General features: G+C 40.4%; 2 protein-coding genes across 2 annotated transcripts in view; both read left to right on the forward strand.

The window, feature by feature from the left end:
• The first annotated feature begins 10,002 nt into the window (after positions 1–10,002).
• Uxt (Uxt prefoldin-like subunit) lies at positions 10,003–10,545 on the forward strand. Its single transcript, XM_065216639.1, has one exon. The coding sequence runs from the start codon at positions 10,050–10,052 to the stop codon at positions 10,500–10,502; it is 453 nt and encodes a 150-aa protein (XP_065072711.1). The 5' UTR covers positions 10,003–10,049; the 3' UTR covers positions 10,503–10,545.
• Positions 10,546–14,109: 3,564 nt separating this feature from the next.
• The window catches only part of Sara (Smad anchor for receptor activation), a 37,893-nt gene continuing 36,364 nt past the window's right edge, over positions 14,110–15,638 (forward strand). The window contains exon 1 of the mRNA XM_065216657.1: positions 14,110–14,719. Coding sequence (XP_065072729.1) covers positions 14,596–14,719 — 124 coding nt within the window. The 5' untranslated portion in view covers positions 14,110–14,595. The remainder of the gene's footprint in view (positions 14,720–15,638) is intronic.

The following is a 15,638-nucleotide window of genomic DNA, read 5'->3' on the forward strand; positions in this document are numbered from 1 at the left end:
TCGACCCCTTCTGATTTGAATGAAACATTGCTCACGTGTTCGCTGCTACTAATGGTTGCATTTTTCATTTAAATTAGATTTTTTCCTCCAGAGTAACTTTTGAAAAGGGCGTATAAAAAAATGGATTATTTTTTTTTCAAAAAATCATAACTTGAAAACTATTGATCTGATCAAAACGGCATATGAAAAGAAGTTTTAGGTAGCTAAATTATCTTTGCGGAAAAAATACACTGAAAGAAAAAACTTGGTAAATTAGTATTTAAAAAACGTAAAACGATGATTATCTCAAAACACCCCCCCTTCGATCTTCATAATTTTTATTTTCAAGAAAATTGATGGAATACCCTTGAATTTCGTGAAAAGTGTATGCTGGTAACTTCCTTAATAAGAAATCTATAATTTTTTAAATTTTTGTTGATTTTTACAAGTTGATGAAAATGCATATTTTTTTGAAAAATAATAATTTATTTGGATTCTACGCATAATTTTCGATAACTTTGCATATAAAAACTTTTTTCCTAAGTCCAGCCGTTCTCAAGTTAATGCGAATTAAAAAAATATAATTATAACAATTTTCAACATTTTAGGCCATTTTCAAATGTTTGTCGAGATGTCTAGCAACGAGATTTTATTTCATGATTGTATATTAAAAACAAACAATTCATTCTCAGATATGGTAGCTGTCAGACTTACCCGTTTCTATCTAGAGGCAGCGGAAGAGAAGCACGTTGATGTGGTCAAATGAAAGATTTGTTGAGATAAAAAACAGTATATATTTATTATTTTATTTTACAACTCATATTATTTGAATACATTGAATAATTTGGGTGTATCGTTTGAATTAGAGAATATTTTTACTGCAATTTGGTTGTTTGAAACTGGAATATAGCAATGATATTTTCGAGTTCCAGGAATTGGTTTCACTTTCTTAAAAATTGGATCAAATTCCGTGTCAGCCTTTTTGTATTCTTCCGTAGAAACATAACAAAATGACATTTTTGTTTGAAGATCTTCTTTACGACTGTTTGCCCAGTCAAACAGTTGTTTAGGGTTCGTTATAGGGTGCTCGTGTTGCTTAGCTAAACTTGCTCTGGTTGCCATTCTCTTAAGGGTACCGCCAATCGCATCACAAGGACCTTTGCCGTGTGAAGTTGCAAAAAAATGCCATTCAATTTCTACATCTACATCTACATCTGACATAAAAATACACTTTTGGACTGTTATTTGCAACTTTAAAAATTCTAATAATTTTGAGATAAACAACTGAACTGCTACTGTGTCATGCTTTGAAATTGATTTAGGTAGAGGTTTACAACACTTGAAATTGTTATCCATCGTAAAAAACTACTTGCTTTTTAACTTGAAACGCTAAGAGAGATGAACTGAATGGAACAGGTGAAGATCGTCCCAATATATATATATATATATATATATGTAGCAGAATAATTACAATGTTGACATTATACCTATCTTCATTAGGTACAATTGATTATAGCAAACTTTTTTAGGTGTGAGTGTAAGAAGCCTCCACGGGGTGCTTTTTTATGTAGTTGTGATATCGCGGGATGAGCTCTTAAGGCACAATATGGTATACGTCAGAGAAGTACCTAGATAATTTACCTCAGATTTTCAATTACAGGTTTAATAGCATATTTGTTTACCTGTTTATGTTTTGAGCCTCTGTTATGACATACACAATTCTATCCAGGTAAACAACTAATAGAGGACAGAAAAAAGGCACATGAGTGGGTTTGTTGATTATTTGGGTATATTTGAGAGTATTTATGTACTTATAAACTTGTTTCTTTTCCGCTGCGTCTAAATAGAAACGGGTAAGTCTGACAGCTACCATATTTGAGAATGAATTGTCTGTTTTTTAATATATATTCATGGAAAAACATCTCGTTACTGGACATCACGACTAACATTTGAAAATGGCCCAAAATGTAGAAAATTATCATAATTATTTTTTTTAAATTGCATTAACTTGAGAACGGCTGGACTTAGGAAAAAAATTTTTAAATACAAAGTTTTTGAAAATTATGCGTAGAATCCAAATAAATTACTATTTTACTAAAAAACATGCAATTTCATCAACTTGTAAAAACCAATAAAAATTTCAAAAATTATTAAAAAAAATTTAAGAAAGTAACCAGCATACACTCTTTACCAAATATTAGGGCATTTTTTCAGTTTTCTTGAAAAAAAAAATTATGAAGATCGAAGGGGGGGTGTTTTGAGATAATCATCGTTTTACGTTTTTTAAATACTAATTTACTAAGCTTTTCTTTCAATGTATTTTTTTCCGCAAAGATAATTTAACTACCTAAAACTTCTTTTCATATGCCATTTTAATCAGATCAATAATTTTCAAGTTATGATTTTTTGAAAAAAAAATAATCCATTTTTTTATACGCCCTTTTCAAAAGTTACTCTGGAGGAAAAAATCTAATTTAAATGAAAAATGCAACCATTAGTAGCAGCGAACACGTGAGAAATGTTTCATTCAAATCGGAAACACTCATGACCAACCGGTTTGCGTTTTGGGCTGGAAATGCTCTTCTATCACTAAGCTCATCAAACTGTTTTTGTGGACGTCCGCGTCCATCATGGCCAGTTGACGTTGAAGGTGTTTCTGCGATGTACTCTGCAAGTTCCAAATGACTATCGAGCCAATCCTTATTGTATTTCTCAAAGCGTAGGTTTCGTCGTCCATTACCACGCAGTCAAACTTCGTCAGCATCGTCGTGTACAGCCTCCGGGATCGCGCTTTGGCCGTCGTATTTTGTTTATCATTGCGATTTGGAGTCACTACCTTCTTGTAAGTCGATAGTCCGGCTCGTTTTTTGGCTCGATGCACGGTTGTAGACGATACACCCAGCTTATTTGCGGCATCTCGGAGAGAGATGTTAGGGTTTCGCTTGAAACTACCGGCAACTCTCTTTGTCGTCTCAGTGGCTTCCGGTTTTCGATTTCCCCCCGATCCAGACTTCCTGGCTGTCGACAAACGTTCCCCAAACACTTTAATTACATTTGTAACGGTTGATTTGGCAACTTTTAGCGATTTTGCCAACTTTGCGTGCGAGTAGCTCGGATTTTCGCGATGCGCGAGCAAAATTTTGATACGCTGCTCTTCTTGCTTGGACGGCATTTTGACAACTGAAGAGTGAATTCCAAAATCAAAATAGGAGCAACATTCTACACACACACACCTTCAAAATGAGGGGTGTTCAGGTTTTTTAAATGCAAAATTGAAAGAAATACGTCAAGTTGATATTGACCAAATTTTGACCGTATCACCCTTTAGAACCACGCTTTTTGTACATCTGCACAATTCTAGCGACCGTATCTTTGTGAGGCTGGACAATATCGGCAATATCACGGTAGCTTTTGCCAGTTTTGTGATGTTCAATAGTCAAATTTCGGATACTGATTGAAATTTGGTCTTTTTTGGGCATTTTGAAACAAATAACTTCCAATTTTGAACACAAGACTGAAATTTTGAGCACGAAAACTTCAAGAGCACTAAATGACAGATAGACACAATGTTTACATTCGATAAAGTTGCAGAATACACACTAAAACTCTGTAAAACACACTTAAATCATAGTATCCGTTTGGGGGTGGATAAACTTTTTTTGCGTAAATTTTTACAATTTTACATAATTTATCACATGAAATCTCAAGAAAAGATATAAACGCCGTATTTTCAATGGCAATGTGATAAAGAAGCATAAATTGATAAATCATGGAAGAACACTCATAAAATTAAACTGATTTTCACCAGAAAAACAAAAAAAAAAATGTAAATTGGTAGGGGGGTGGATAAACTTTTTTTGCATACTGTACAAATGTCAGCTTGTATTGATAAGGACTGTTCATTAATGACAGTAGACACCTGTTTCTCAAAAGAAAATATTTATTTTCGAACAAATTCATAAATTGACTTTACATAAATGAAAATCATCATACATATGACCGATTTCACGTGAGTTTGAATGTTTACTTCTCATCTCTGAAGAACGCTCGGACTTTTCTCTTGGCGACCACTTTTGCATCATGTGTTTTTGAGGGTAAACCCTTCACATTTAGTGACAGTGCCAGTGTCTTGTACAAATCACACGTCCTCAGAGTCCAATGGAATTTGCTGCGTAACCCCCGAAATTTTTGGAGCTTTGTCAACAGCAAAAGGAAAGATTCGAGTGTACCGTCAAACATGCTACTCGATGAGAAAGAGTCCACTTCTCATGCGAAGCGTGTGAGATGTTTGCTAAACACTTTGCATCTGTTTTCGATAAAAATAAGACAAGTGACGTTGAAGCTGATACGCCTAGTGACTTAGTGGAACTGAGCACATTAGAAGTAACTCGCGATATGGTACTTTCAGCAGCAAGGAGAGTTCAACCTCAAACCTCACTCTCTTCTGGTCCAGATGGAATTCCGGCAGTGGTGTTCTGCCGTTGCTCAGCTGCCTTAGCAGAACCTTTAGCAGCCATATTTAATGCATCCTTTGAGCAAGGAAAATTCCCATCATTGTATTGTGGAAGCAGTCGTTTTTTTTTTTTTTATTTTTTTTTTTATTATTATAGTCACTTTAACGCTCTTGGGTCATTCGTGACTTGTCCGGGGGTGAGATTTGAACTCGTGACTTTGGCGTGAGAGGTATGGATGCTAACCACTACGCCGGGGTCGCCCCCCGGAAGCAGTCGTATATGTTTCTTGTTTTCAAAGCTGACAATAAACAGGATATTAAGAACTATCGAGGCCTTTCGGCAGCGTTTGAGATAATTTTGAGCGGATTTGTCCTGAATCGCTCGAAGAACTACATTTCAAAGCCGCATTCGACAAAATCGACCAGAAGGTTTTGTTATGCAAGCTCTCCCGACTAGGAGCGTCTGAGCAACTTAGGTTGTGGTTACATTCCTACTTGACTGGACGAACCCTTCGAGTACGACTAGGATCTTGTGTCTCTTCTACGTTTACCAGCACCTCTGGAGTACCTCAGGGAAGTAACCTGGGTCCACTTTTGTTTACGTTATTCTTCAACGATGTAGCAGCTTTGTTGGGAGTTAAATGCAAGGTCTTTTATGCAGATGATCTTAAGCTATACTTCATAGTTCACTCGATTGAGGATTGTCATCGTCTTCAAGCACTGCTAGATTTGTTTGTGGATTGGTGCTGTCGCAATATAAGCTCATCATCAGCGTACCAAAGCGTACAGTGATGACGTTTCACCGCTCTATGAGTTCAATCCTCTACGACAACTGCATTGACAATGTAACGCTTCGCAGAGTAGAACGTATGACTGATCTTGGTGTGGTTTTGGACCCAAAGTTGACCTTCAATCTTCACTATTCCTCGATCATCTCTAAGGCGAATCGTCAACTGGGATTTATTTCGAAGATTGCACGAGATTTCAAAGACCCTCTATATTGCTCTTTAGTTTGGCCCATACTTGTGGCGATAGTGTTCGCGCTCTCTCTTTCGCGGTTTGTCGTGCGTGTGTGTAAGCATCGGTCGCGAAGCCCGGCGAAGGTCCAGAACCCCGGTGAAGGAAGCTCCGGTGTGCCTATCTCGAACAGGTTTGCTGTTCTCCCCATGGCCCATGAATGGGAATATCCAGCCAGCTGTGTTGGAAAAACGCAACAAGAAGAGGAAGAAGAATCGAGGCTAGTCCGATGTCACTGCAACGAACGCCAGCGACATCGGTGATTTCGGCGACGCCATCGGCATCGAAAATTCTGCCGGCCCGAGTGCGGCAAAAGTGAAGCTACCTTGGTAAAGAAAAATGCCCATCTTAATGAGCTCATCGCAGATCTAGCGACGCTGGGCGTTAAAGCCGAATACAAGTTGGGCAGAGTCGGCACCAAGATGGTGCTCCGTACCAAAGCGGAGTATGACTTGGTCGTCGCCCACCTGAGGACTTCCAAGGTGGAATTCTTCACCCACGACATTCCCGGTGAGAAACCATTCAAGGTCGTCATCAGGGGCCTACCAAACTTCGACCCGAAGTTTATCGAAGCTGAAATCAGGGACCGGTACAAGCTGGCCCCAAGTGCCGTCTATCGGATGACAAGAAGAGACGAGAATGTGAAGGCGTATCCGGATTGCCTTTTCCTGGTACACTTCCAGAAGGGAACGGTGACGCTCAACGCGCTGAAAGCCATCCGCTCCATCAATTCCATCATCGTCCGCTGGGAGCCATACCGTGGCGGCCATCGTGATGTGACTCAGTGCCAACGGTGTCTGAACTTCGGACACGGCACCCGCAACTGCAACATCAAGCCACGCTATGGCAATTGCGCTCAAGACCACGCCACTTCCGACTGCCCTGCGGATGGAGCCGTGGCGTTAAAATGCGCCAACTGTGGTGGTGATCACCAAGGATCCAACAAGCAGTGCCCTAAACGTGAGGATTTCAAGCGCATCCGAAATCAGGCGTCCACCAACAATCCACCAGCACGAAGGAAGGATAAGGCCCAGGCTTTCAGGGCGGAGGACTTTCCGCCTCTTCATGGACAAGCGAATCCAAGGGTGCGAACCGCCCCCCTCAAGAAACGTCTGGATCTTCTGCTGGACAAAGCTCTCCATGCCACCTGGATTCTGGAGACAACCAACACATCAACCAAATAATCCCGATCAGTTCACAGCGGATGAATTGATGGAGATTTTCATCAACATGACCGGTGCCCTACATAAGTGCCGCAATAAGCCCGAACAGATCCAAGTGCTCGGTAAGTTCATCATCCAGTATGGTGTCTAAACCGCTAACCATCGCTACCTGGAACGCTTGCTCTATAAAAGCAAAACAGATTGAGCTTGCCGACTTCCTCCGCATGCGTCCGGTTTATCGCTGTTTACTGCCCACGCCAGTGTATCACAAGCAACGGCCTAGGCATCCATTTCAAGAACGACCTGACCGCCATCACTCGTACTAGCTCCCGATTCATCGTTGGGGGCGACCTGAATGCCCGCCATGAAGCTTGGCGGATCTACCAGCGGAACCGGAACGGATGTCTATTGTTCGACCACGCACAACATGGACTGTACACTGTGCAATTTTCGGATGAACCAACTTTCATCTCTCCGGCGGGAAATCCCTCCACCCTGGACTTTTTCCTGTCAAACATCGGACTATCCAAGCCGCAGGCGCACAACGATCTCAGCTCCGATCACCAACCGGTGGTGACTGAAGTCGGTGTCAACGTGGTTCCTGCTAGAAGCTACCTGCGTAAAGACTACCACCTCATCAACTGGGTGCAGATGCATCGACGAAAATCCGCCGCTTGACACCGTAGAGGACATCGACCGGGCGTTGGAAGGACTCTAACATGCCATATTCGTGGCTGACGAGGCATGTGTTCGAGAAACTCCTGTGAGGGGTAAGCTTGTTGCTATTGTTTCCCACACCCAATTATTTACTGATTCGCTTGAGAAATGTGCGTAAACTCCACTTTCAGAAGACTGGAGATCTGGACGAAAAACGTGAAATGGCCGATCTGAACAGACAGATTGCTTCCAGCATGGACTCACTCCGAAATGAAAGTTTCGGGCGTGTTGTCCAGAATCTGGACGACCGCTTCAGACCATTCTGGAAGGTAGCCTGGAAACTCATCCCAAACCCATTCCACCTCTCAGAGTCGAAAATGATGACGATCGGCTTTTAATCAACTTTTTGCGATCGGCAAGCATGTCGCTTCATCGCATTTGCTTGGCTCGACTATCCAAAGTCCGCTCGATGATCAGGTTGCGCAATGCGTTCAAAACCTAGATGCCTCCCCTTGTGTAGTGCCTCCGGCGGATATGATTACAGTACAACAGATTTGCTCAGCGCTGAAATGCACCAAGAACATGAAGGCTCCCGGGTTTGACGGTATATTCAACTTGATCTTGAAGAGACTCAGCATGAAAGTGCAGTCTCATCTAACCGCTTTCTTCAACAGATGTTTGGAACTGCACTACTTTCCAAGTATCTGGAAGACAGCGAAAATCATACCTATCCGCAAACCCGGGAAAGACCCAACGCTATCTTCAAGCTACACGCTACACGCTCTACGCAGCTCCGGTGTGGAAAACATGTGCACAGACTCACAGGAACAAAATTCAGGTCGCTCAGAATAGAGTGCTGAGGATGGTTCTTGATCGGCCTTTCGACACTAGAATAACAAATTTACACGAAGAGGCAGACATTGCCAAAATAGATTCCAGAATTAACGAAATTAAGACTAAATTTGCACAAAAATGTAATTTATCAGAACATGCTTTGATAAGAAATTTGTACATAGTAGATTAGGTGTGTATAGTAGTTGTAGGTTAGTCATAAGTAGTTTTCTGTTTCAATTTAAAACAAACCAATCCCACCAAGGTGGTCATTTTCTAAAACAGGCCTGAAAGGACTAGTAAACTATATTCAAGAAATATAGATCATTTAAAGTCAAGTCGTTGAAGTCATTCTTGTAACGAATCTTGGAGGTGACGGGCCACCAAGATGCCAGGTTAATCAAGAAGTATCTCCAGTTGATTGAGGATATTAATTAATTACTTTGGTTTCAGGTTTAGCCGTTCTTATTGCGAAAACCGTCAACTGTTAAAAGATTGAAATACCGTGACTTACATTTTTTTTCAGAATGGCACATTGATCAGAATATATTCAATGATCTTCAGCCACCGACAAACCGACATGAATGATCTTTACAAATTACAAAGAAATTTCTGATCAAAGTGCAAAACTGACATCTGCCGCCGTGTTCGTGGAAAATATTTATCCTAGCCACGAACACGCGTACAAAATTTATGAGTTGGTTCGTGTCTGATCTATTTCCGACAAATTATTTTTATCTAGATAAAACATTTCTATGATTTTGACAGATGGGACCGCTGCACATTTGAATCAGCCGTTATGGATTCTCGATCAAGAGTTAAGTTTAAGTTTCATGTCGGTTTGTCGGTGCTTCAGCTAGGTAAGATTACAATAGAGTCCTGCGGTCGATCAAGTGTTGTTTCAAAACAAACTAAATTAATTTGATCACATTATTCATAATTTACATGTTCAAGACAGAGCATAAAATATGAAGTAAAAATCTCCATTTCAATTGGCAAATCAAAGTTGGCACTCGTGGAGAATAGGTGAACTATAAGTGTGATGATGGTTTCAAAATTTTACACGGTGAGGTATGCGAGTTCAATCTTAAAATGCCTTTATTTTGCTAATGGAGCATTTTATTTAAATCTGGTTGATGCTACGTTAGTAGAAAACTTAAGGACTACTCAATAGATATATAATATAGAAAAAATAATTTCTTTTCAGATTTTAAGGTGTATTCATAGATTTCAGCTTTTCTACAACTGTAGCAACAACCAGGTTTAAATAAAATGCTCCATTTTCAAAATAAAAGCATTTTAAGATTGCACTCGTATACCTCTCTGTGGAAAATTTTGAAACCATCATCACTTTCATAGTTCGTCTATTCTCCACGAGTGCCAACTTTGATTTGCCATAGTCAAAATCTTCGCATGCCTGCTGTTTTTTCGGCGGTCATCTCCGTAACAAAAATCGTACCGAAAATAATACACACTGCTCTACCTGTGTCTCAAATTATTACTCACACGAATATTTAACACGCGCCTCTAGTGGTGTCTAGAGATACTACTTGACGCTTGCAGGTTGGGCGTTGCAGATGTCTTTTCCCTCGGCATGGTCCAGTTATATATACTTAAAAGGGCTTTAGTAGAAATTTACTCGAATTGGTTTTATAATCCATGAATCACATTTATATGCTATGATCAGGTAAGATTACATTCATAAATAAGCATAATCAAAGAATTGAATCATTTGATGTAACTGATGCTATGGCAGCAATAACTTATATGATTTTAATAGAATGTGATAGTTTTTTAACGACCTTTTCAAATAGCTGGACCATATGTTTGACACATCATGTGCTTTGTTTACTAAACAAATTTAAATCGAGAGAAACCGCGAGTTTGTTTGCCAGAACTTCTGATCGCCTATTTTTCCGAACGCAAGTTCTCAGTGATATTCCACAACAATGACTCCAGCCGTGGTACATCAGAACCGGCTAGCACCGGAGAATATCGAAAGCTTCGTCAACGACTTCCTGCGGGAGGATTTGAAACTGTACGACCAACAGCTGAGCCACATGAACGGCGAAATCATGGAATACGTCCAGCTGAAGAACATGATCGAAAACATCCAGGAAAACGCGGCCGAGGGGTTCAAAACGCAAGTCAATATCGGTGGAAACTTCTTCATGAAAGGCAAGACGGACCGAGTGGACCGGATTTTGGTGGACATAGGACTGAAGCACTTTCTGGAGTTCACCCTGGATGAAGCGCTGAAATTTGTGGACATGAAGATCAAGGTGCTCACCAAACAGGCCGATGTGATCCGGGATAAAAGCGTGGAAACCAGAGCCAATATCAAGCTGGCGCTAATGGTAATCGGTGACACGAATCAGCTATATGCCGGAACGGACCGATGATGCTGCGGTTGGAGAGAATAATAATAATTATTTATTTTTAAGGTGAATACGTTTTTTATTAAGCAAAATAAAGGGATTTAAAATGGCCCAGTAGTTCTCTTTCGTTTGTCCTACTTTACCGACTGAGAAATGTGTACGGCTAATGAGATCAATCCAAATTTGAGTTAAATTGCAAAAAGTACAAGAAACCAGCGCTAAGTAAATTTTCCTGAGTGCACTTCCAGGAAAAAATGACCGAATATGAGAATAGTCAAGATTGGATTCACTCAGTCTATTGGCAAATCAAAGTTGGCACTCGTGGAGAATAGAAGAACTATGAGAGTGATGATGGTTTCAAAATTTTCCACGGAGAGGTATACGAGTGCAATCTTAAAATGCTTTTATTTTGAAAATGAAGCATTGCAATGCAAATGCAAACTCTGTGCACGAAACGAAAATCAATTATTTTCTTCATGTGTTTCACTTATACATTTTTGCCAAAACATCAGCCTTATACATTCCTTAAGACAAACCACATAGGTCCTATAAGAATGCATAAAAGGTATGTGTGACCGCTTATACATTTCATTTGACACATGATCTTCATTAACTTTTTGCAAGTTGACTTATACATTTTATGAATAATCAGCAATAGAAATTTGCCAAAAGGTATAATGAGATTTCTATCCGTGTGTGTGGAAATAAGAACTAGTGAACAGAGGATGTTTCTTCGATTCCCGCATTAGTTTCCACGGTCCGCAAAACGAAACTTGAATTTACGGTACATTAAAATCTTTTCCCGAATAAAATAATGACATCCACAGGTAAGAATTCAATATTGTCACAAGTGAAATACATTGTTGATGCGATTTACCCAGGATTTTCCTTCTTATAATGCCTTCAAAAAATGTTTGCAAGTCGAAGTGGGGATATGTGATGTTTGTTTTGAATTTCAGCTGATGGCCGGGAGGAAATCAAAACCAGCATTCTTCTAGTGGACATACTGGACTATGTAGCTGATTCCGTCCGACCAATCCGCGAGGGTAGCTGCGTTTTCGACGCCGGACATGTGATATGCAAAATACCTAGTTAATTACTAAGCTCTTGGTCAGTGTTCCGGATATTTACCGGTTAATACATCGCTGGTTTAAAATGCCACGGGCACACGCTCAAGCAAGCATTTGGCACGTTGCTTGTCAAACGCAGTGCTTTCTTCCATCGTTGGTGTTGCTTTTTCTGCTTGTCCGGAGGAAAAGCCGTCAGCATTTTCATTGACCGGTTCAGGAAAGTGGAAATACAACATACGGATTTTAAGTACGGATCTGCTTCAGGTAAATTACCATTCTACGAGTATCCAAAACACAAACATTACTTCAATTTGTATTCATACTCAGGGCATCTTTAGCGGCGATCCAATTGGTTGGTTTGGTCTAAAAATTTGGAACAGACCAAGACCGAGCCCTTGCACTGGTGGTCTATATTTTGTTTTAGACTAGTTCTAAAATGTAATTTTTTTAAACCAGTATAGTTCTCGCTCTATTTTTAATTGAATTTGGATCAAGGTAAGCACTGTTCCAAACTAGTTTGACAGCTATCGCACTCGAGATTTTGTGTTGTTTTGTTTCGTTGTTGGGGTTTTTTCTGCAAAACAAACCGATTTAGTTCCTCGATTTTCTAAGGCTGTGCTCCATTTGGTGAATTTTCACTTAAATTTAACACTTCGAAAAAAAAAATTAAGATGTTCGAAAATCCCTCTGTTGTTGATCGGCCGATTTTCGAGAACGTGTGCGTCAAAATTGATTACTTGTTTGCCAGAAATAAGTCTGGTACAATAGCAGGTTTGTTTGAAAAATTTCCATCTGTCAGGTAAGTAAAAATTCGCCAAATGGAACACAGCCTAAGAAACGTGGGCGGAACAATCGACTGCTGTTGACATTGGTGTAGTTCCAACTAGAGCTAGAGCGATATATCGCGCTATCGGTGCTGCTGTTGCTGCCGGCCCTGTCGTCGCAGCTGCGAAAGGATCACAAGGGAAACATCCGGACGCTTCTGTTCTGCTGGATTTTTGTTGTTGTTTTTGAAGGGTATATATACACCGCTTGGGAAACCAACTTGCGATCCGAGGCTCGGAAGGCCGAGTTTTTTATACCAATCGGCTCAGCTCAATGACATCGGAAAATGTATGTGTGTGTTCATGTGTGTAACGAAAAGAATACGCTCATGCTTCTCAGCAACCGCTGCACCGAATTGGACACAACTAGCGCCAAATGAAAGGTACTGTGGTCCCATTGAACGCTATTGAATAATTTTGGATTCCGTCAACCGGTTCTGGAGATTGCAAACCTATCATGCGACACATCAAATCACATGCGTATTGGTAATCAAATAAAGTACCCAGGACCACCTTGGCCACTTCCGGGCATGTTCTGGAAACTTCCAGGGAAGTAGCCAGTTTCTGACTTGGTCCAAAAGTCATCATGTGACACATCAAATCACATTAGATTTCAAAAGCAATATCAATGGTAGTCAAATATAGTGCACAGAATCATGTTGACCCCTATCGGATATGTTCCGGGCACCTCCAAGAAAATGGTCAGTTTCTGATTTAATCCAAAACCCATCATGCACCACATAGCAAATCACATTAGATTTCAAAACAAAGGTCAATGGAAGTCAAATAATGTGCCCAGGACCACTTTTCTTACTTCTAGGCATCTTTCAGGAACCCCTAGGGAAGTGACTAGTTTCTGATTTGGTCCAAACCCTGTGAATTGACACATAAAATCTCTCAGAAACTGAAAAACAAGATCAATTAAGTCAAATATAGTGCGAGATTGATGAAATCGCACCACTTCTTGAAAAATTTGTCAGTCCTTCCGGGAGCAGTAAACATTCTGGTCTCATCTTGTGTCCTACAACCGGGAACAGCAGACCGAGTAGGCTTTCCTCCTTCCTAAAAATAACACCCAATAAATTCAAGTTACACTGCATACCTTTGACTAATTTACTTACCATCGTTTAGAAAAAAAAACGTTTTTTAACCGCTTTCAGTTAGAAATTCACATCAATGTCCACTATTTGAGTACCAAAAAGTATTTTTCTTATACTTGATAACAAATTTGTGGGCGGTTTGACATAAATTTTGATTCGATCATCACAAGCACACCAGTGCCGCTTAGATGTCGTTTGCTCGTGAAATCTTCCAATATTGATAAGGTAAACACTCGTTTATTTGTTTCCTTCCGTGAAAGCATGTTTAGTCACAAATCGGGGATTTTCTTATATTCTCCATACTTCAAAAATGATTTTCCTACCACTGAAGGGGCGACATCTCTCGGATCTTCACTATAGTTACTACTCAAATCATATAATTAATTCGAGTAAAAAACTACTAAATTTTGAGTTGATCTCATCGGCCGTGTTCCTTTTTTGAGTTCCTGTCGCGCAGCCATCTGTACGTCACTGTCGAAACTCGCGCTCTTTTGGACACAACAAGCAATGCCTCAGTAAATGTTCAGCTCCTTTATAAATGTCAAACCATCAGACCCGCTCTTCGTCCCTCCCTCTTCGGCAACCTTTTCGAAAATTCATCACAATGTCATCAAAGTCGTGATCGTGAACGTCAAAACTTTTGTGGAAGAATTTGCAGCGCAGTGATTTTTTTTCCGTTCTGCATGTTTCGGTTTTGTCCTGGGCAAAAAACATTGTCTCGAATCAAATTCTGCCCGTAAAACCCGTCGTAAAGTGCGTGGTTCATAGTTCCGGTCGAAGCTCTGCAAATGCCGCGATGTAATTAGAACGGAAAATGATAACACCATTATCGGATTGCCTAGCCGTTCGATTGCGATAACACCCAAGAAGAAGCAACGCTGGCAGTGATAATCGAAAAGTGCAATTTTCCTTCCGAGCTCTTGTCCGTTCGTCGTCATCTTCTAAGCAGAATTAGTGCTTTGCTTCCCCATCTTGGCTGCTTGCCGATGCATTCCATAAGGAAGCTAGCGCATCGCACTGTCGAAACGTAGTAACTCGCGGACCGCGGTATTGTGTGCGTGTGTCTCCGGACGGAATCGTCTCTGAAAGCGGAGGAAAATCGTCATAGGAGGCAACCTTCAAAATGGATCTGGTGGATATCGACAAGGTGCTGGATGATTTGGAACTGAACGAGGATAATACGTGCCGACCGACGGCGTCGGTGGCGGGGGCAGTGGCAGTGCGGGTGGCATCCGCGGGGGCAGCAGGTAGGTACACTGCATCTGTTTACATTGCAAACTGAGAGCTGGTGGATGAAACATATACAATTTACACGCTCAACGACGACGACGACGACGACGGTCGGTCGGGTGCGATGGAGTGAATAATTAACGCTAGACGAGCGTTCTGCTCTTCTTTTGTTGGTGGATATTTACCCAACGAGCACAGGAACAACAACAATGGAAAACAGCTTCTTCTTATATCTAATGTTTCTTTTTGCGAGATTCGGTTCAGGGTCATGTGATGGTTAGTTTATATACACTGTTACAGTAATAGGTATGTGCGGGTGGGAGACCAAAACAAACGGCGCGCGCGGAGAAAGTTTAGAATCGGTCCTGCTGTTTGTTGATCGGGGTATTATAATACCTAATGTCCTAAACATTTGATCATTTTCGTTTACCATTGCGTTTGCTGATGTTCAATTATGCATAGTAATTGGTGACTCAGTTATGACGCATGTAAGTGAAAAATATTCTATGCATTAGAAACGTGGATTAAGGCTTGTGCTAGGCCATTTTTTCGACGAATCTTAACAGCTGATAAGTGCCGAACATGGGTTATCACTATCAATATTGAATGAGCTATGGCCTCATAAGATTTGTCAAAAGAGATCTAACATACAGCTGCGTTCAAATCAGCTAGGAAAAAAATCTAGTGATTTATGTGATTTATTCTGTAAGCGTTATGCATACCTGAAGTAATTTGATTTGCACATTTTAACAACTTAAAAAATAATAATAAATATTTAATGGTTAAACATATCAGGGTACCTAATACAGTGCTCGTGAAATGTAACATTTGAATCGCTGTCCAGAGCCTTGGTCAATTGATGAAGAATGTAAAGCAAACGATTTGTAAGTCATCCTCCTGTTTACAAATCCGTGGTTTTCTATTTTATCTTTGTCC

Source organism: Ochlerotatus camptorhynchus, unplaced genomic scaffold, assembly GCF_037179485.1.
Source record: "Ochlerotatus camptorhynchus isolate MF236.1 unplaced genomic scaffold, CSIRO-AGI_Acam_v1.1 ptg000066l, whole genome shotgun sequence".
Taxonomy (NCBI): Eukaryota; Metazoa; Arthropoda; class Insecta; order Diptera; family Culicidae; genus Ochlerotatus; species Ochlerotatus camptorhynchus.